At 44.5% G+C, this 20,103-nt stretch overlaps 3 protein-coding genes across 6 annotated transcripts in view; 1 reads left to right on the top strand and 2 right to left on the bottom strand.

Moving 5' to 3' along the window:
• Positions 1-65: 65 nt before the first annotated feature.
• On the top strand, positions 66-10,611 carry LOC135334772 (sperm flagellar protein 2-like). 2 transcript variants are annotated; one of them, XM_064530081.1, is made up of 38 exons: positions 66-177; positions 311-413; positions 484-565; positions 1,170-1,250; positions 1,299-1,507; positions 1,566-1,917; positions 1,969-2,040; positions 2,094-2,156; positions 2,299-2,487; positions 2,682-2,869; positions 3,258-3,447; positions 3,586-3,811; positions 4,023-4,270; positions 4,507-4,674; positions 4,722-4,893; positions 5,232-5,372; positions 5,439-5,488; positions 5,548-5,599; positions 5,653-5,828; positions 5,979-6,184; positions 6,421-6,559; positions 6,612-6,749; positions 6,817-6,880; positions 6,988-7,037; positions 7,088-7,230; positions 7,280-7,463; positions 7,628-7,765; positions 7,935-7,998; positions 8,055-8,141; positions 8,206-8,273; positions 8,627-8,697; positions 8,753-8,852; positions 8,976-9,200; positions 9,399-9,617; positions 9,780-9,962; positions 10,103-10,147; positions 10,215-10,340; positions 10,453-10,611. In XM_064530081.1, exons 1-38 carry the CDS (start codon positions 120-122, stop codon positions 10,501-10,503), a joined length of 5,121 nt encoding a protein of 1,706 aa, XP_064386151.1. In that variant the 5' UTR covers positions 66-119; the 3' UTR covers positions 10,504-10,611. The 2 variants fall into 2 exon arrangements, with proteins under 2 accessions (XP_064386151.1, XP_064386150.1); XM_064530080.1 differs by having other exon boundaries at positions 1,170-1,507.
• Positions 10,569-20,103, bottom strand: part of LOC135334780 (uncharacterized) — a 16,536-nt gene continuing 7,001 nt past the window's right edge. Inside the window, exons 1-25 of one of the 2 annotated variants that reach the window (XM_064530097.1) lie at positions 17,228-17,587; positions 16,772-17,137; positions 16,471-16,671; positions 16,226-16,414; positions 15,969-16,169; positions 15,648-15,863; positions 15,398-15,586; positions 14,976-15,341; positions 14,899-14,928; positions 14,715-14,844; positions 14,528-14,661; positions 14,275-14,472; positions 13,981-14,180; positions 13,796-13,886; positions 13,593-13,675; positions 13,346-13,382; positions 12,637-12,851; positions 12,273-12,566; positions 11,941-12,184; positions 11,819-11,883; positions 11,620-11,754; positions 11,432-11,560; positions 11,218-11,369; positions 11,034-11,169; positions 10,569-10,790 (exon numbers count right to left, since the gene is read on the bottom strand). In XM_064530097.1, coding sequence (XP_064386167.1) covers positions 10,710-10,790; positions 11,034-11,169; positions 11,218-11,369; positions 11,432-11,560; positions 11,620-11,754; positions 11,819-11,883; positions 11,941-12,184; positions 12,273-12,566; positions 12,637-12,851; positions 13,346-13,382; positions 13,593-13,675; positions 13,796-13,886; positions 13,981-14,180; positions 14,275-14,472; positions 14,528-14,661; positions 14,715-14,844; positions 14,899-14,928; positions 14,976-15,341; positions 15,398-15,586; positions 15,648-15,863; positions 15,969-16,169; positions 16,226-16,414; positions 16,471-16,671; positions 16,772-17,137; positions 17,228-17,303 — 4,158 coding nt within the window. In that variant the 5' untranslated portion in view covers positions 17,304-17,587 and the 3' untranslated portion in view covers positions 10,569-10,709. Of the gene's footprint in view, positions 10,791-11,033; positions 11,170-11,217; positions 11,370-11,431; positions 11,561-11,619; positions 11,755-11,818; positions 11,884-11,940; positions 12,185-12,272; positions 12,567-12,636; positions 12,852-13,345; positions 13,383-13,592; positions 13,676-13,795; positions 13,887-13,980; positions 14,181-14,274; positions 14,473-14,527; positions 14,662-14,714; positions 14,845-14,898; positions 14,929-14,975; positions 15,342-15,397; positions 15,587-15,647; positions 15,864-15,968; positions 16,170-16,225; positions 16,415-16,470; positions 16,672-16,771; positions 17,138-17,227; positions 17,588-20,103 lie in introns of those variants that run through there. The other variant, XM_064530098.1, reaches the window with a different exon arrangement.
• LOC135334773 (uncharacterized) overlaps positions 18,144-20,103 on the bottom strand; it is a 19,010-nt gene continuing 17,050 nt past the window's right edge. Inside the window, exons 23-29 of one of the 2 annotated variants that reach the window (XM_064530082.1) lie at positions 19,843-20,086; positions 19,721-19,785; positions 19,522-19,656; positions 19,336-19,464; positions 19,123-19,274; positions 18,933-19,068; positions 18,144-18,396 (exon numbers count right to left, since the gene is read on the bottom strand). In XM_064530082.1, the coding sequence (XP_064386152.1) occupies positions 18,316-18,396; positions 18,933-19,068; positions 19,123-19,274; positions 19,336-19,464; positions 19,522-19,656; positions 19,721-19,785; positions 19,843-20,086 (942 nt within the window). In that variant the 3' untranslated portion in view covers positions 18,144-18,315. Of the gene's footprint in view, positions 18,397-18,818; positions 19,069-19,122; positions 19,275-19,335; positions 19,465-19,521; positions 19,657-19,720; positions 19,786-19,842; positions 20,087-20,103 lie in introns of those variants that run through there. The other variant, XM_064530084.1, reaches the window with a different exon arrangement.

Genomic DNA, 20,103 nt, shown 5'->3' with positions numbered 1-20,103 from the left:
AAGTTCGAGGGCGGCAACAACCAGCTTCTTTCGGATTCGAAGAAAGCCGCGGGGTTGTCTTGACAACAATGTTAGATTCGCCTTTTAACCTTTGACCTCACCCTGGAAAGAAAGATAAGATGACTGATATACTGTGTAAATGGCTGAATGATGACATATGCGTGGAGCCCAAGCTCAGTAAGTGCTTACTCTAGCTCATGTTATCAGTGTGGTGTAGCTAGCATGTCTCACTAGCTACTCTATCACCTCCACCGAGAAAGGGGGCGTGGTCTCACCAGCACTTCACTGCTGCATGATTTTCTCCTCACAGCTAAGTCCAGCTTCTCTGGTGTATTTTCCAATGGTTACTTGTTTGGAGAGGTACTGCACAAGCATGGGCTGCAAGCAGACTTTGCTCACTTCTCAAAAGCAAGGTACAGTACATTACAAATCATCGTTGTGTTCGTTGTGTTTGATTTTTTCTCCTTGTTCATATAATTGTAGGAGCTCTGAGGCAAAGCTCAACAACTTCACGCGATTAGAGCCAACCTTCAAATTGTTGGAGATTCCATTTAACATCAACATGGTAAGGAATGCACTACCTAACCTATTCTTTGATTAAACGAGAGGAGAGGGTAGTTGATCATCTTTCAGCTGCCATAACTTTAGTATCGTTGATCCAATGTCCAAATTTTTTATGATTTTCTGAAAGCTTAGAAAAAGACCTTTCAAATGATGTGTTTCAATCCAAAAGTTCGTTGGGCCAGAATTTGTCATTTTTCGGCCTTGGACCATGGACCATGGACCATGGACCATGGACCATGGACCATTCATGGTGTGGCCAAATTGGCAAATAATTTTATCTCTCAAATATGAACTTTGATGACACCATTTGAAAGATATTTTTCTAAGCTTTCAGAAAATCATAAAATCGTTTAAATTGTATCCACGATACTCAAGTTATGGCAGCTGAAAGAGTCCCTGAACCATCACACTATTCTGAGATTAAACAAAGGGGGGGGGTAGTTGAACATTTTTCAGCTGCCATAACTTATACTGTTTCAATCTAAAAGTTTGTTGGTGCTAGAATTTGTCATTTTTCAACCTTGGACCATGGTGTCCCCCCCCCCCCCATCACTACCCCTTATCTAACCCCCTTCACACACACACACACCCTCACACACACACAGGCACGAGACCTCATGACTGAGAGACCTGGTGTAGCTACTAGACTATTGTACCAGCTCTTTGTAGCACTCAACAGAATCAAGGTATCATCACTATATCAGTGTGTGTGCAGTACTAACCATTACCCACAGGACAACAAGGTCCAGTCACTGCAGTCAATGAGGCCTCCAGGGAAACTCAAACTAGAGAGAATAGAGACCGGAATATTCCAGAAGAAACTAAAGCAGCAGACACCACGACAAGTGGACCTCAACTTTGAAGGGCTTATTCAAAAGTTCCAAGAACGGCAGAAAATATTCGAAGAAAAGTTGCTGACTGAACAAAAGAAAGAAGAGTCAAAGTGAGATAGTTGCAATGGCTACTGTTATACCTACTAATTATATCTTCCTCTTGTTTAGAATTCAGCAGGAACGTAGGGAGGTGTGTCAAAAATCACTGGAGAGGTCGAGGGAGGTTCGAGAGAGTCAGTCCCATATGTATGCTCGTCTGAAGCCACTCTTCCCCTCCAAAGCGTCCCCCGCACACAGCTGCAATACCACTGACTCAGTAGCTGGTTCCAAACCATCCCCCACACGCAGTAAGACTACTGGCTCGGTACCAGGTCGCTCAGTGAGGGTACAAGCAGCTGAAGCACTGGCTACTAGGGACGGTATAGATAGGTTTGAGGCTGGACTGAGCCTACGCAGTGAACCCATGGAGACAAGACCATACTCAACTGGAAGTATAGGAGAGGGGACCGCTATGACAAAGGTAGAGCGTGTTATTTTTATCTTATACTAGCTGACTGTTATTCCCTCACAGACGAAGGGTCCCTCCAGTGACTATGTGGCTCAGATCAGGCAGAGAGTGCAGGATAATGAACTAGCTAGAAAGGTACGTCCATACACAACACTTGAGTATGCCACTCAACATTCCTGCATCTATAGGAGAGGGAGAAGCGTCGCAGGAAGGTACTAGTGGAGCAGATGGAAGCTCTACAAGAACAAGAGGTCAGTGTGTGTGTTGGATATGCACTATGTGACTTAATTTTGATGAATTTTTTGACTAATAATTGACTTATAATTCTATAATTCTGTACTAAACACACTCAGTGGTATCTCATTTATTTGTAATTGTGTCTCCTCCCTCCAGAATGCTCGTCGTGAGAAGCTCCTGGTGGAGAGACTCATGCGTCAGTGTCAGCAGGAGCGCCGGGTAGCTACTCAACTCATGGCCATTCGTAAAGAGAAGGACACGATTCGTAACAACCGTATCCACCAACAGCAGCAGTACGAGGAGGAGAGGCTGGCAGAGTTCAACCAAGCTCTGGATAGAGAGAAAGTGAGTGGCTCTAATCTTCTTACTGCATGTAATATTATGTTGGATACTCCTTTTTAAGTTTAAATTTATAAAGCCACTCTTGTTTGCAAATACAGTCCATTACATGTACTCTAGCCACTGTGCACGTATTCAACCCCTTATGAAATATACTGTTAGTACCAATGTAATAATGGACGTGTGTCTGATGTGTGTAGGAGCTGGCTGCCTGTGATGAGCAGGAGAGGGCTGACAAGCTGAAGCACCATCAGAGTGTGTACAAACAGCTGAGGACCAACAAGGCAGAGCTACACTATCACAGGAACTATAAGATGTGTCAGGACATGCTACTCTTAATGGTGGATCTATCCTCTAAAGTGGCAGAGTACAGAGAGCTCACTAGAGGGTAGGTACCTGTAGCTCACTAGAGGGTAGGTACCTGTAGCTCACTAGAGGGTAGGTACCTGTAGCTCACTAGAGGGTGGGTACCTGTAGCTCACTAGAGGGTGGGTACCTGTAGCTCACTAGAGGGTAGGTACCTGTAGCTCCCTCTACAGTGGATTGCAGTGCTAAAAAAACAGCAAAATCGCAGCCTAAACTTGCAAATATTCAAACCTTTTAGTTTATCTATTATAATTATGATTATAATTATCACAGGTTGTGGTTTTACTGTTTTCTTTTTACTCTGCGCCAAAGTTTTTAGAATCAGAAGTGGCCGAAATATTCACGCTAAATTAAATCTAAATCCCCTTTCAGTTTGGGAACTAACTCTCTCTCTCTCTCTCTCTCTCCAGACTGGTTCCTGCTAAACTGGTGGTGGATTGGAAGACATTGTTCGTGGCAGGCAAGTCAGCGTATGATGACCCCAGTGTCACCTCTGACCCCGTTGACCCCTTGGCCCAATCAATGGCCAGCAGTGCAAGTTCTAATTTCAAGAGAAACAATGATCAGCTCCTGGATGAAGCTGACCTCAACGAATACAAGGTGTGTGTACTGTACTGTACTGTACAACAAGTCTTTGTTTCACAGTAGAATGCCTGTACATGTAACTCTACCATTAACCTTTGTACTCTAGCTGTAGCTGAAATGTATGTACATCCATACTGTACCATCACTGTACAGAGTGCTGTCCATGCGTGGTCCCCTCCCGAGGACTTCACTGCTCCGGCCCTGTTCCCTCGTCCCCCCAACTCCATCCTCTGTCACATTGTCTACCGTCTATTAGACATGGTGGACCCTCCCAAACCACCACCCTCTCCACCCTCATACCCAAAGTTCTTACTACGTGCCTCCATCATGGGACGACCCTTCGCTGGCAAGTCCACCATACTCAGGAGGCTGGAACAGGGTGAGTATTAGAATACACAACCTCCACTTGCAATGCAAACCTTTAATACAGCTGTACATATATTAGAGAAAATATAAGCCAACCACTAGCTACAGTGTACATGTACAGACTTTGCGGGCTCTGTATGTACTCTATAGTTACACAGAATTAGAAGTATTTCTGCCTTTCGTTTTTACAGTGATTTTATAACTTTTTTGTTCATTTCCTTCAGACTTGCCCATGCTGCATGTACTGAACCCTGAGGACCTGGTGACTAAAGCCGTGGGTACCTACCTCTCAGAGAAGCGTGTACTGGAGAGTCAGTTGAGCACTGGGTCTGTGGATACAGAGGATCCCACACCGCCACCACCAGCTACCTCTGTGGAGGCTGTCACACCACCGATGGATGCTCCACTCTCTGAAGAGAGCTGCCCTAGACTGGGTTCAGAGATAAACCTATCGGAGGACCTTGTCTCCAAGGTTAGTATGCTCTTAATACAGTAGCTATGATACATCAACATTGAACAATTTAGTACTGTAACAGTTTTGCCGTTTAATTAGCTATATTTGTCGTTTAATTAGCTATAGCTATCTTTGGGAGCCGCATAATTTGTGTTCAGAGTGTCTAATTTCATGATGCATTCGTAGTTCTCATAAAGGCTGTGCCTAGTAGTACAGTATTGAAGGCTGTGCGTGTATTCCCTCCCTCCATACAGTTGTCAGGACTGGGTCAGTTGGGGCACAAGGCCCACTCTGCTGTAGTCAATGGAGAGGCTCTGGATGATGAGACCATTGTCAACATCCTCACTACTGAGATGAGGGGTCTCCCAGATGGTAGTGCCTTTATCCTAGACAACTTCCCTCTCACCATGAACCAGATGATAGTGAGTGAGAGCTATTCAATACACCCATTATATCCCTCCTCCCTCAGATACTCATCGCCACTATTTTGGGTGTGAAAACTCTATCGTTCAGTGTATCTAGAGAGTTTAAACTCCTCCCCCAAGATGCTGACCTCTCTCGTGATCCAGGCCCTGTATCTGACCTCATACTACAGCTCCAAATATCCACTGACAAGGTTCTGCAGAGGGCCAGTCAAACAAGTGAGATATGTATTTATACTAGCGTTCATATTTGAACAGCCATAACTTTAGTTTGTTGTCCCAATAATTATTGTTCCTTTTATGCTTTTCTGAATGCTTAGAGAGAGGTCTTTCAAATGATTTGTTAAAATCGAAAATATATTTTTCGGCCTGTTTTTACAAATAAACCCCATCTTTTTCTTGAAAGGGAAATTATGGCCCGTTTCAAATATGAGATTTGAGCATACCATCTGAAAGAGCTCTTTCTAAGCTTTCAGAAAATCATAAAATCGTTGAATTTGAACCATCAGAACTCTAGTTACAGAGCCGACTCTACATTCAAACTATGTCTCCCATAGCCCCAGGCGAGCAGCTGAGTGGTAATAGACTGGAGCAGGTTCATCATCGTCTGCTCACCTTCGACACTGAATGGCCTCAGCTCAGGAGATGGATTCTCAAGTTTGGAGGCATTGTCACCATCAACGCAAACAAGGACATAGGTATATATAGTGATGTTTGTGTGTGTAGTCTGTACGTTAGTGTATGTATACTTCCACTGACTGCAGACTCTGTGTATGAGGCAGTGAGGGATAAAGTTCAGGGGGGCATCAATAAGGTTGGTTGTGTGTACTGCTTTGATTGATTGATTGATTATCCCTTCCCTCCCCTATGCAGGCAAAACACTCCAGAGCAGTGAAGGAACTTGGCCTTTCCTCAGAAGCCAGTGGTGAGTAGAGATGTCAATAGTTAGTACACAATCCACCCCCCCCCCTCTCGTAGGCTTGATGAGTGGCTCCACGTCCACCCTTCTGAGCAATAGTCCTCCTAAGAGGGCAATCTCCCCCATCAAATCATCTCCCTTGAGGAAGAGCCGGAGACCGTCCTCAGCCAGTATTATGTCGCCTGTAGGTCTAACATTGCCCACCTCTTCAAGCTGCCACAGTCCACTAATGCAGGTCAGTAGTAGCCTACCATCAATGGTGTGTACGTATTCAAAAAATTTGTTGTTTTTTATAGCCTAACATAATAATTATGATAACATGGTTACAGAACCTTGTATAATATAATCATGAGATTGTTTTAACTACCCATTGTTGGTTCTCCAGATAAATGCGAAACAATCCCAGTCTTTGATAGAGCCTGGTGACCCTGGCTGGAGCTATTGTGATCGTCCCCTCAACCCAGAGCTAGCCACCGGATTGGCTCAATTGTGGCCAGGGCTGGAGGAGGTGTATCTACGCACACTCAAGGAAGTGTTTCAAGAGCTAAGGACGGAGAGGGAGGCGGTCTGTCATTACTTCTATGATAAGAGGTGGGGCATTGTCTAATGATTTGCGTTTAGTTCCGAAGCAAGTTATATCCGAGTTTTGTGAGGTTACTTAATTTCACTCCCCCTAAATTGAGTGAGGATTGTCCAATTTCACAACTAAAATATGTAGTAATTTGTTATACGTATATAATTTATGCCATCTTTACCACATGCACAACGTTGGATCTATTCACTCCATGTTTCTATTATATTTACCTATATGTACATGTACATCATAGGACTGAGTTTCGGGTGTACTTGTGTCGACCTGACACTAAGCAAGAGTTTGTGAATCAGTGGCAGTGCTCCTACAATGACCTCCCTCTCCATCTCCGTAGAGAAGTGGTCATGAAGGCAGAGCTTCACAAGAGAGTGGATGTAAGTATCATACTGTCTGCTATTACTGATGAATACTGCTGTTTGCATGCAGGACTTGTGTGAGAAGCTATTGGATATATCTGATCATCGTCGTGATAGTGCCAGTGGGGAGAGGCAGCGTATTCTCACTGACCAATGGCTGGAGGACCATATTGGGATCATTACTAACCACCACATCTCACTGCTACAGGTAGCTACAGTTAATACAGTGTACACTGTCCACATATAACCCTGCTGTGTGCTTGACTCCCACACAGGCTGAGGTGGACAGGTTCTACAGTACCTCCCTACTGCTCAAGGACTACTACACTGGCATGGAAGGTACTCTATCACATACATTTGTTATAACCCTCTATATAACTATCTTTTTATATCACAAATACGTTACAGGCTGTAAAAATTCATACTAATTATTCCCTCCGCTGCAGACAAGGTTCCTGCCAAGCTCCCTGATCCTGGTAGACTCTCACTCATTGAGGTAATACACAGCCCCCCCACCTAGTGTATATCACGTGATACCCCCCACAGCTACCCCCCACGGAGCCACAGGACCCCCCACCCAGCAACACCACCTCCACTAACAACATGAAGGAGACACGCAGCAGCACAACAGAGGAAGAACCCTCCACCACCACTGTCCTGTCTCCAAAGAGAGATACCATAAAACAAAAGTATGTCAGTTAATTCTTAATAATTAGGTTAATTATTATTCTCTCTCAGAGTTCCGTTGTTACCACGGCAACTCCTACCAGAGCCAACAGAGGATAAAGTTCCTAAGAAGAAAGGGGGCATAGCTGCAGCATCGACTCCTCCCCCTCCAGTGGAGGACATCAGCGGACTGGAACTAGACCAACAGCTAGTGGTCCATGCATACAACAGTGCCACAGCCTTCGTCTTCACAACAGTAAGTGTAGTATAAAAATGTGTATTTCGTATTCTAAGTATTCGTACAGCTCTGAACTTATTGCGGTAGAATAATTTTTTTCCGTATGATGCTCTACAACACGAAAAATCACAAAATTGCCATCATGAAATAACCTGCTATACGATATATTCATTCCTCTGTAGATGTCTCGTGATATGCGGGTATTGGAATCAGTTATAGCTGAGCTCAGCAAACCTCCAGTGACTGCCCCTCCAGTGGAACCACCTCCTCCAGAACCAAGGGATAACAAGAGTGCCAAGGGAAAGAGAAACAAGGGAAAGGTGTGTACAGTACCCGTTACATTGCAAGTCGAAATCCCATCAGTTTTATTTATCAGTAAATTTTTTCCAAATTTCCATCTAAAACTAATTAATGCATTCAATAGCTCTCAGAATTATCTTTCCAATGGTGTGCTTAGATACAAGATACTTGTTCTCTATAATTATGTAGAGTCCAGCTCCTGGTAAGAAAGGCAAGGCGGCTAAAGCTCCTGACCCGCCACCAGAGCCCCAAGGTATACACTGTCAGTGTGACTAGCTAGTGATGTCATTGTACTCCTCTTATATACAGCCGTTACTCTGAGTCCCAGTGTTGTGGCTGAGAGACTGAGAGCAGTACCCATGCACAGGGAGCACAAAGCAGCACTGGAACAAGAGGGTGAGTTATAGCTGTGCTGTGTGTGTGTGTGGAGGGTTGTATCTACTATTGCCTGTATACACAGAGTGTCGTGTGAAGCTGAGGCTGGAGTTGATCAAGCTAAAGTGCTTGGAGCAGATCAAAGGCATTAAGGTTTGTAAGCTTATAATATTGAAGGGTAGAATATTGAATGGGTAAAGAGTGTTAACTAGACAAACTGAAAATTGATGCTAAAACCATCTGGTACAGGGTCAACACACACAAGCACACTATCTTGAGTAGTTTCATGTTCATTATCAAAACAAACAAACATTCATTTGCCTGCTTTACAATGATACTTGCTTTACAATGATACTCAGTCAATCTGCACTCAGCCATGTTTTTGTAGCTAACTTGAGAGGCCATAACTTATGTTGCAAACGTCCCCAGTGATTATTTCTGGCAAAAATTGTCCCATTTTCAGCGTGGGCTATAAGTGGGTCTAATATGATGTGTCTAACGTGCAGGAGACAGCATGTGTGTTGAGTGGTGAGATGGAGGAATGGCTAGTGGAGGTGTTCCAACAAGAGGTGGCTTGGTGAGATCATTACAGTACCTTAACCTACAGCAATGTGTTCACCCCCCCCCTTCAGTGTAACCAGTCTGACTGAGATATTGAGACAGGCCATTGAGAATGAGGAGAAGCTACTCAAAGAAATTGTCCTACCAGGACCTTCCATCAACATCAAGGAGGTAGCTAGCTATGTATAGTGTTCTGTTACGCTACTCATTCTAATAATTATGTGCCATGTATTTAAATTCATACGCCCCCTCCACACACACACACACCCCCTCCACACATCACACACTCCACAGAGTTGTGTACTGAGCTACCCCACACCCCCACCCTCCCCTCCACCGCCCACGGAGCCCACACACCCTCACACCTTCACAGCCTCACAGCTGCTAGCCCTCCACTCACAGCTAGCTAGTGTATCTCCTGATGGCTACCTACTAGCCTCTACACTGGTGGACACTCTAGTGGGTCTGGCTGAGAGGAGCAACCTACCAGACCTGTGGTCCACACTGTCAAGGCAACAGGTACATGTACATCAGAATAAAATTATGCAATCTGCTCCCGGTAATGATATCGTATTACTAGAATGTTTTGTGAATGTTGATTACTTTGCAAAAATTAAAAACCTATACTGGTACTGGTAATGACATCACTTTCCTATATGTACAAATTTTGGCATAATGTACTAACTTTACGTGTTCACCCCACCCCCTCCACTATAGTTTGAGAGCTTGTGTGAGGGTGTGTATGGTGTGGAGGGGGATATGGTTGACTGGAGACGACTGCTACTCACACTAGCACAGCCTTGGACCATACCCACTGCCGAACAGCTCGTCTCCATGGTGACAACAATGAGTGGGCGTATCAGTCGCGAGGAATATGGCCGCACTAGTACATGGCTCGATGAATCAGGAGATGAAAGAGATAGCAGACTGAAACAGGTCAGGTTATAATGAAATGCAAAGTGAAACGGTATTAGAGAAAACACATAAGTCAACCACCATATAATTATAGCTACAGTGTACACAGTGGGACCACACCATGTCAATAGAGTAGCATTTTCATCATTTAACTGTTTCTTCATACATGCACACACAAAACAGGTATTCTTTGAAATACTGAGTGATCCCTCCACGAATAGTCTGGAGGTGACCTCTCTACTCCTCTACATGTCCTCTGACCCCTCCCCTGGCGGACAAGGGCTACTCAAGGCTCTCAGTGTAGTGACTGGAGTTAACCTGGCCTCTAGCGAGGAGGCCACCTTATCACTGGAGGATCTGTACAAGGTGAAGGAGATGCAATGCATGTTACAGCAAGAAAGTAGTTTTCTCAAGCTATTCTAGGAATGTATCCATTGTGTATTCATACAAAAGTTGTCATTACAACCTCTCTGTGTGTGTGTGTGTGTGTGTGTGTGTGTGTGCAGGCTCTGACTCATGCCAGCTATCCGGAGGCACCACCAATCACCACTGTAAGTGCCTAGTATGTTTTACACTAGCTGTACACTGTACACTACACACTGACTACTGTTGATACAGAGTGATCTATTCAACTTGTTTGTGAGTGTCAGCCCTGACCAACCCAATGAGGTGGCCCTGGCAGAGCTACTGGCCAGAGAGGGAGTGTGGGACTACCTCACATCCATCAGCCCCTACCATCTCCCTGTGAGTACAGTACTGCTAGCTTTAGGCCCATTGGATTGTGTATAGGAAATTAATTTGGTGTCTTTTATAGTGGATTATGCATGTGTTGAAACTGCTTGTGTTTTTCCTGCAGGTATTGGATCCCTACATGAGACCAGTCAGCATGCTCACAGAAACTGATTAACTGTTATAGTTTATAATTATAATGCCATGCTGCATGTTGTACACTATACATGTCAATTACTCATGTCTGCTAATAATATTTGTTATTTGGAAACGTAAAGTTGTCTTATAAATCCATTTACAAAATAAAATGCTCTATATAATTATTATTATTATATAATTATGGTTTTGCGAAAATTCTAAGTTCTTCCATAGTTATAGTATAGTTCAAATATCTTGGAAGTTGGCATAGTTGTCAAAAGAGTCCAAGTAGACCAGAGTAGCATCAAACAGATCCTTGTAGTTGTCCTGCATGTGAGGAGGAGTGGCACATTAATACCCAAGCTAAGAGCATATAATTGCATTGCACATGTTAAGCTTTATATACACCCACCTATATAATTACGTACACACTGACTGTGATTGTACAATACATTGCAAACAGAACCATGCATAGGAAAACAACCTTGAACTCCTGCATGGTATGTGTTAGTACAGGCCCTATACTATAGACAAGGTCTGGCTCTACAATCCTCCTCCTAGATGACTCACGACTGAGGGTACTGCCCCTGGCTTGTGGACCCTGAGAGCCTTGACCACCTGAAACACATCCACCACTCCCTCTGTCTTGCAACGGTCAATGGTAGTAGCTATGGAGCAGTACATACCAGAGCGGGTCGCAGTGTCACTGGAAACAATACAATTTATTAGATACATAATTACAATAGATCCTCGCCTGCAGTGGACCACAATTGCCTTGTTTCCAGTCCTCCTTTGAACCTTTATAACCTCCTCATTCACGTCAATTACAGTTTTGAGGTTCTCACACTTTCCACTGCTCTTCCAGTTAGTGATGTGGAACTGGATCACTTGGTGGGCCTTTTGGGTCTGCATGGAGGCAACAAGGAATGAAGAGAGGTTTGAAGGCAACAAAGAGATGCATGACGTACATTTTCATTGAGGACGCTCAGTTGCCTCATAACGAATCCAGTGTTGGTTTCCGCCCCCAAGTTATCGATGGTGAACTCACCGAAGGAGGTGACATTGCCACTCTCTGGCCAGTACTGGGAGCATCCCTCCTACACACACACACACACACACTCAACAGGGAGGACTTCTAATGGAGACCATCTCTTACCTGCCCATTCTCACTGAGTGGAGTCAACATCACAACAGCCGCACACTTCCTTTCAAAGATCACCTTCCAGAAGTTACGCACAGTTGAGTCCAGTGGATTCTGGGCAATGATGTATGCCTTCTGATGCTTGTAGCCCTGGAGGGAGGGAGGGGACCATGAGAGTACAATAGGTCAAGAACTCTAGTAGTTGAACACTTACATGAGCAAACACAGCATGAATGTAGTCAGGTTGCTCTCCCTTCAGAATCACACGACTGGTCTCAGCTATTGTTGGGGAAACAGTGAATGGATATAATGTACACAGTTAACAGCAGTCCTTACGTGGCAGGTAGTCCATGTTCCTGTTCCTGGCAGCATTCTTAACAGCAATAGGACTTCGAACTTCTTTAGGATTTGGAGTAACTTGTTCCAGAATTTGGAACTGGTATTGGAATTCTGAGATGGTTTTTCCCGGGGTCACTGATAACATCTTCTGTATCTGTCTGCGCAGATCTCCAGCACTGATCTGAGTGTCTCCACACGTCACTGACTCCAGGATAGCATCGTGGATGAACACATATTGGTCCTATAGGGAGAGGGGAAATGAGCATGCTCAGTAGAATCAAAATGGCAGCAATGATGGAAGCAATAGCATTAGAGTGATGTATACCCACCTGTGTTTGTACAAGCTTCATCCTCTGGTTACGAGATTTGACAATGGTGCCGGAAATATCGATGAGACCTTCGACTGAGACCTGATCGAGGACATTATCAATGGCAATGTAAGTGCCTGTGCGTCCCACACCAGCACTGCAGTGGATCAGAATAGGACCTTTCGATGGCTTGTGTTGGGACTGGACCCGACGATGGAATGCAAGAATGGGCGTGGCATAGTCAGGCACACCGTGATCAGGCCAGGCAGTGAAATGGAATAGCTTGACTCTCAGCACACGGCGGTCTCCATCCAACTAGAGGCAGGGGAAGAGAGGATGATAATAATCCCATTCCCTTATATAAAGCTGTGATATTGCAACTCACTGAAGCCTCCAGTGTCCTGACGGTGTAGTCAGCCAATATCTGCTGATCTGTAATGGCAACTGTGAATGGTCCAAACTGCTTCTTCCCAGACTCTGGCCAGTATGGCTGACACTTGATCTTGTTGTTCTCCTCGAGGTTGGTGAGCATGACTATTATGGGTGGTCTCTCCTGCCACATGAGACGCCAGAAGTCCACCAGAGTTCGCGGCAGTGGTCCTGGAGGGAGAAGACATTATTAGGCGAGTGAAGTGAGCCTCACACTAGCGACTTATACGTGGAGTGTATGTATGTATGTTTGTGTATAATGTATGTATACGTCGCTTTTACCATTTATTTTCATTATTTTGAGGGTATTTTCACGTAATAGCAGTCTTTTTGTGATATATAGGTATACATTTTTGAGGTTCATGCAAAGCAATACCCTCACCCGCTATACGATAGATAATAGGCTGACTAGTATAAATTTAATGGGCTGCCTATATAATTATACGTGCCTGTGTAGGGAGCTTCATCACAAACGGATTGGAGTTATGCTCTCGCCAATTTCCACGCTTTTTGTTATTTCCCCCGGCCAATCCTATATCAACTTTTGCAAATGTTTTTCTAGTCGGATCAGTTACAGTTTCAACTGTGCACACAACAAGGTAACCAATGACTACCTCAATGCCCATATAAGGTAATGGTACACACTTGGTAACCCAGGACTTTACCTTGTGTTGCTATGAACTTTTTAGGTTTTTTGTATCCCTGAGAATAGAAATAGAAATAGTTATGAGCTAGCACCAGCTGGGGTATACCATGCAATATTGCATACAATGCAAAAACGATGCCATACAATATATATAGTAAATGAAAGTTAAGGTTTCATTGTATACACAAGTCCTTAGACACGGATGTACAATGTATACATAACTCTAAAGGCCTCAACATAAAAACATCGAAACAGAGCACACTCACGTCTACATAGCAGGCATTAATGTAGTGACTCTGACAGTCCTCTTGTCCAGGGATGGGGTCTAGGATAATGAGGTTGTCATCATCTGCAGGAATAGGTGTGATTAGTATGAGATATGAGAACACACACACACAGTGCTATGACCTCCATCTGCCTGTGTACACACAACTACTAATATGTGCTAACTCTCAGGATATACACTCACACACAGCAATGTTGCCAAATCTGTTGTTGAGTTTGTTCTCAGGAGTCACTGAAATAATCACTGGATGACCCCTCTCCCCACTGTCCAGATTCTGAGTGTGTGTGTGTGTGTGTGTGTGTGTGTGTGTGTGTGTGCGTGTGTGGATAAGGTACATACGCCCACACACTCAGCTAGTATAACATTACCTTGTAGAGATCTTTGAACTTCTTATTGCTGCCAGCATGGAGGTCAGCCACGTACGCTCCAAACTCTGTCACAGGTATGGGGGCGTAGTCCACCCCCTCCACCCCCTCACTAGCCTCACCACCCTCACTCATCACTGTTACCGTGACGACCTGTTGTGTTGTTGACCCTGAGGCTCCAGTAACCACCAGTTTATACACACCTACGTACAGAGTCATGTAAACAGTTTTCAATATGCACAGTAAACATTCACTGTTATCTTATGCCATTGTAGGTACATTATAGCCTGTACTCACCAGCATGCTTAGTCTCCACACTAGGGAAGGATAATCCACCGTCCTGATCCAGTTCTGTGGCATAGTCTGCAGTGACCTTCCTACCATCGTGGTACCAGGTGAGACTGGGTGGAGGGTGACCTCCCACCTTCACCCTCAGATACACCTCCTCCCCCTCCGTCACATGAGTATCACTAGGAAACTCTTCTATACTAGGCTCTATATGTAAGACACAAAAATAGTTAAAATAATACAAAAATGCTGTTTTTCTTACCGTCAACTTTCTCAATGGTGACTTTACTGTCTTGTCCGTTGCTCTTCTTGAAGGATGCTTGATAGGGGGTGGGGCGAGGGGGAGGGGCATGGCGTGGGGAGGGGCTGTACTTGGTCTGGTTGCCACGAAGTTTCCTGTACACAAAACAACACATTATTACATGCACACATTCTGATGATAGTCTCACCTCCAGAAGTAGACCCCGACAATGATACCCACCACAATGACAGCGGCTAGAATGAGTAACACAATGACTACACCTGCCACCACACCTCCTGTGTTACTAGCTTCAGTTTCCCCTCCAGTAGTGGCTGTGGCTGTGGGGAAGTTGCTAGTACATGGTCAATAAATTAAGGAGACAATTAGCTTACTTGGAGGAGAGGTAATGTTGACTCCAGGCACTGAACACAGCATAATCAATAATGGATGAGAACACAGACCCACTTACCTAACTGCACACAGAATGTCATATTTACTCCAGTATTGTCAGGAATCACACAGCAGTAGGAGCCAGTGGGGCCTGACACAGACCCTCGACGATGGAGTCTGAGTGCACCTGTATCTCCAACACTGTACAGTAGATCAGTGTCTGAATCAGTAATGTCCTGACTCCTAGTGACAGCTGTTCCATTTGGTAGTAGCCAATATCCTAATCCATTGGCACTATTGGGATTATCTTTTCCTGTACAGCAAATAGTTGAGTCAGTTCTGCAAGTCAATGCTGTCTCATTGGTATCTCCGATGGTCTCTATGGCAACCTGTGAGTTCATAACAGCATAGTTGGTGGTTCCCATGGAGACGTAGACAGGAGGTACTGTGGGGGTGGGGGATTGTAAGTCTGTTATTTTAGAGTTCATTGCACTAGCTTACATTGACAAGTGAGATTTGATCCACTCCACAATCTGTCAGCTCTACACACTCTGGTAGCAGTGCTGGTAGTGGAGGGTACGTATCCATTCAAGCAGCTCTGTGTAGCCACTGTTCCTTCTAGTTTGGAAGTGTTAGCTGGACTGTAGATAATCACTCCATTGGCTGGTAGAGTGAGGTCAGGACAGGTAGCTGTGGAGACAGTATATAAACCATCAACACACTACACGCATGCAGCTTGTATACTCCTTACCTTGACACACTGTAACATCACCACTCCACATTCCATCACTCCCACAAGTCCTGGTGCTGCCTCCAGTGAGAGTGTAGCCAGTGTTACAGGTGTAGGTGGCCACAGTGTCCACTGGTCTCAGATTAGAAGCCCCCATATTGTAGCCAATCATTACATTAGTTAGAGCTGCCAGGTCAGAACAGGTGATGGGTGGAGGATCAGTGCGTCCTGTGTTCACTGTGTAGGGTATGAAATACTCAACATAACTACGTTTACTTCACAACCAGCTTCATAACCAGATATTTCATTGGTTTTACGTGTGTAACCTCACACAGAACTTACGCTGGCAAGTTGGAGGTGACCCATTCCAGATCCCTCCACCCACACAGATCCTGGTGGTACCTCCAAAGAAAGTACCTCCAGTGAGATTGTAGCCAGGGTTACAGGAGTGTGCAGCACTAGAGAGAAAAGGTCTGTTGTTAGTGGATCCACCATTGTGCATAATCATCCCATTCATCAGTGGGAGTAAGTCAGGGCAGTTAACTGTATGGGATATGATACACTGAACAAACAAACAGTACAAAGTCCATTCAACTTACGCTGACACACTGGAGCTGACCCACTCCACATTCCATCACTCCCACAAGTCCTGGTGATGCCTCCATTGAGAGTGTAGCCAGGGACACAAGTGTAGGTGGCCACAGTGCCCACTGGTCTGTTGTCAGTGGATCCAGCATCACCATAGTCAACGTTTCCATTTGTCAGTGAGGGTAGGTTAGAGCAGGTTACTACAGGAACACACTCAACGTACACATTATTACACATTCAGCCAGTCATTCCTTACTCTGACACACTGGAGCTGGTGTTGAGCCCCACTCTCCATCACTCCCACAAGTCCTCACTGACACTCCAACCAGAGTGTAGGAATTGAAGCAGCTGTAAGTGGCCGTAGCACCCACTGGTCTGTTGTTAGTGGATCCATCAGCGTAGGTTATGGCTCCATTATAGATGGTCGGGAGATCATCAGAACATAGGATTGGAGGAACTGCAAAGGTTGAACATGAGGAGAGTTGGGATGGTTTTATGAACTCATGAAAGGGGTGAACACATCTGGCTAGCAATGATAATAATTTGATTCCACTCACCCAGGTTAGCACAGAGGGTCATCTCTCCTCCAGTAGTTGGTACAGTACAGCAGTAGGACCCGGTTGGAGGGACGGGGTTGGTAGTCTCTCTACGAGCCAGTCTTATCAGCTTATGTGAATTCTTTGTAATGTAGAACTGTTGTCCAGCATTCATTGAGCCACCATTTTGCAGTACCACACTCCCATCAGGAAACGTCCACTGTCCTAGTGCTCCATTACCATTGTTGTCAGCACCACTTCTACAGCAGGTAGTGAGGTCAGTGTGACAAGTGAGAGAAGGGAGACTACCATCCTCTCCAATGGTAGTGATGGGGATCTCAGTATTGTCAGTAGTGATACTAGGACCAGATCCCAGAGTCAGGTAGACTGCATGGAACCAAACAATCACCACCATCAATTAATCTAGCTAGCTATACATTTTAGCCACAATGATATTATTATTAGCTACTGACTCACCTGGCTGTCCCCCTGCCAGTGCAGTGAGCCCAGAGAGCAGGACCACACACACTAGTCCACACAGCATGGATGTCATGGGTAGTCTCTCTTCAATGGTAGACAGTTAGTAGGTATCCCTAGCTAGCTAGCTAACAGTGTTGTTGCAGCTATAATACAATATAGATCTACCCTCCCCTGTAACTTATACCAGGACTGCTAAGCCTTGTTATCGAAACTGCTTGTGTTTTTCCTGCAGGTATTGGATCCCTACATGAGACCAGTCAGCATGCTCACAGGATTAACTATTATAGTTAGAGATACACTTTCTCTTAACCCTATGCCATGTTGTGTACACTGTGACAAAATAAACAATAACTGCGCTATATTATACCCTTCTATAGCGGGTAATTTTTGTTGGTGTAAATTTTCGTATGAACTGCCCAATTGCAATTAAAAATTAACATTTCGTATTTTAACAGCTCAGGATAGTTACGTTGAAAGTATTGTGATAGAATAATTTCGTAGTTTTAATTTTCGTATGATGCTCTACATGCAATAAAATAACCCGCTATACGATATTTGAAAACATGAAGTTATTACCCCGTGCGTGCGCAGCAGGGATAGAGTGATTTGTGTGTGTGCGTGTGGACACAAAATGAGCTGTTTGAGCGAACTAGACACTTTCATGGACTTGCTTTAACTGCTATGAGACAGTGCATGGTTGAAAAATAATAGGCCAGTTATAGTTGAAACTTCGAAGGTGACAAAAAAACACTATTTTCTATAATCGTTGCTTTATAGATTCACAATCATTCCCCATATAATGATAATGTTATATAATAAGGTCATTACAGTAAAAAGTTATTGTATCCGTTTGTCGCTGTGCTGTGGTGTGCAATGAAGCTCAACGCACATGCAGGGTGAATACTCTATAATCCATTCATTGAATTCAGGGTGATTACAAACAGCTGTGCCGATTACACAAAATAAAGAGCTCTATGGATTGTATAAATTAATATCTCTATAAATTATTCCGACATGCAAATCTATTATACTCAACAGAGTTCATGCATAATTAATTTGTTCATTTCTTGGGTAGTTCATGTACATCAAATATCTTGGAAGTTGGCATAGTTGTCAAAGGAGTCCAAGTAGACCAGAGTAGCATCAAACAGATCCTTGTAGTTGTCCTGTGAGTGGGAGTGGCACATTACAGAGGCGTTTCTAGAAAGTGAAGCAGAGGAGCGCTTAAAAACAGTCCTGCACGTGAATTGAATCTCTCATGGCAGTCATCGTCATGAATTATTGCTCACTGTGCATGCTAAATTGGCTGTGGTTATGACTTAGTAATGGCCAGCGTAGTACAATAGAACTGTGTGTGCAGCTAGAACTATGCTGATAGCTAGAGATTAAGCTTCATGGTGTCTGCATGGGAGGCCAAGTGTTCAAGTCCCCTAAGCTCCCGTTAGACATGCCACTACATTAACACATGCATACACTGACTACACATGCACCGACTGTGCATGTTATGCTTAGTAGGAAATAATTATGGATGTACAAAATGTAAATGTAATCAGCCCCTACGTACTATAGTTAGAGGTCTGACTTGAGCTTTCACAATCTTGTATTAGAGGACAACCTGGTATGGGTTGGTACAGGCCCTAGACAAGGTCTGGCTCTTGTAATAGTACAAGCCTCCCACTATGTAAGCAGCAGATGAACTCACAACTGAGGGTACTGCCCCTGGCTTGTGGACCCTGAGAGCCTTGACCACCTGGAACACATCCACCACTCCCTCTGTCTTGCAACGGTCAATGGTAGTAGCTACAGAGCAGTACATACCAGAGCGGGTCGCAGTGTCACTGGATAGGGGAGGTTATATAATGTCCATATAAGGTAACAGTGCTCGTACGTACTTGCAATGGACCAGTACAGGGTTGTTTCCAGTCCTTCTTTGAACCTTTATAACCTCCTCATTCACGTCAGTTACAGCCTTGAAGTTCTCACACTTTCCACTGCTATTCCAGTTAGTGATGTGGAACTGAGTCAATTGATGGGCCTTTTGGGTCTGCATGGAAGCAACAAAAAATAGGAGAGGTTTGAAGGCAATAAAGAGATGCATGACGTACCTTTTCATTGAGGACGCTCAGTCGCCTCATAATGAACCCAGTGTTGGTTTCCTCCCCCAAGTTATCGATGGTGAACTCACCGAAGGAGGTGACATTGCCACTCTCTGGCCAGTACTGGGAGCATGCCTCCTACACACACACACACACACTCAACAGGGAGGACCTCTAATGGAGACCATCTCTTACCTGCCCATTCTCACTGAGTGGAGTCAACATCACAACAGCCGCACACTTCCTGTCATAGATCACCTTCCAGAAGTTACGTACAGTTGAGTCCAGTGGATTCTGGGCAATGATGTATGCCTTCTGATGCTTGTAGCCCTAGAGGGAGGGAGGGGACCATGAGAGTAAAATAGGTCAAGAGCTCTAGTAGTTGAACACTTACATGAGCAAACACAGCATGAATGTAGTCAGGTTGCTCTCTCTTCAGAATCACACGACTGGTCTCAGCTATTGTTGGGGACACAGTGAATGGATATAATGTACACAGTTAGCAGCAGTCCTTACGTGGCAGGTAGTCCATGTTCCTGTTCCTGGCAGCATTCTTAACAGCAATAGGACTTCGAACTTCTTTAGGATTTGGAGTAACTTGTTCCAGAATTTGGAACTGGTATTGGAAATCTGAGATGGTTTTTCCCGGGGGCACTAATGACATCTTCTGTATCTGTCTGCGCAGATCTCCAGCACTGATCTGAGTGTCTCCACATGTCATTGACTCCAGGATAGCATCGTGGATGAACACATATTGGTTCTAGAGGAAGAGGGGCA

The sequence above is a fragment of the Halichondria panicea genome, chromosome 4 (assembly GCF_963675165.1).
Source record: "Halichondria panicea chromosome 4, odHalPani1.1, whole genome shotgun sequence".
NCBI classification, from domain to species: domain Eukaryota; kingdom Metazoa; phylum Porifera; class Demospongiae; order Suberitida; family Halichondriidae; genus Halichondria; species Halichondria panicea.
Note: the sequence above shows the minus strand (reverse complement) of the source record. Positions and strands in the feature narration are given on the sequence as shown.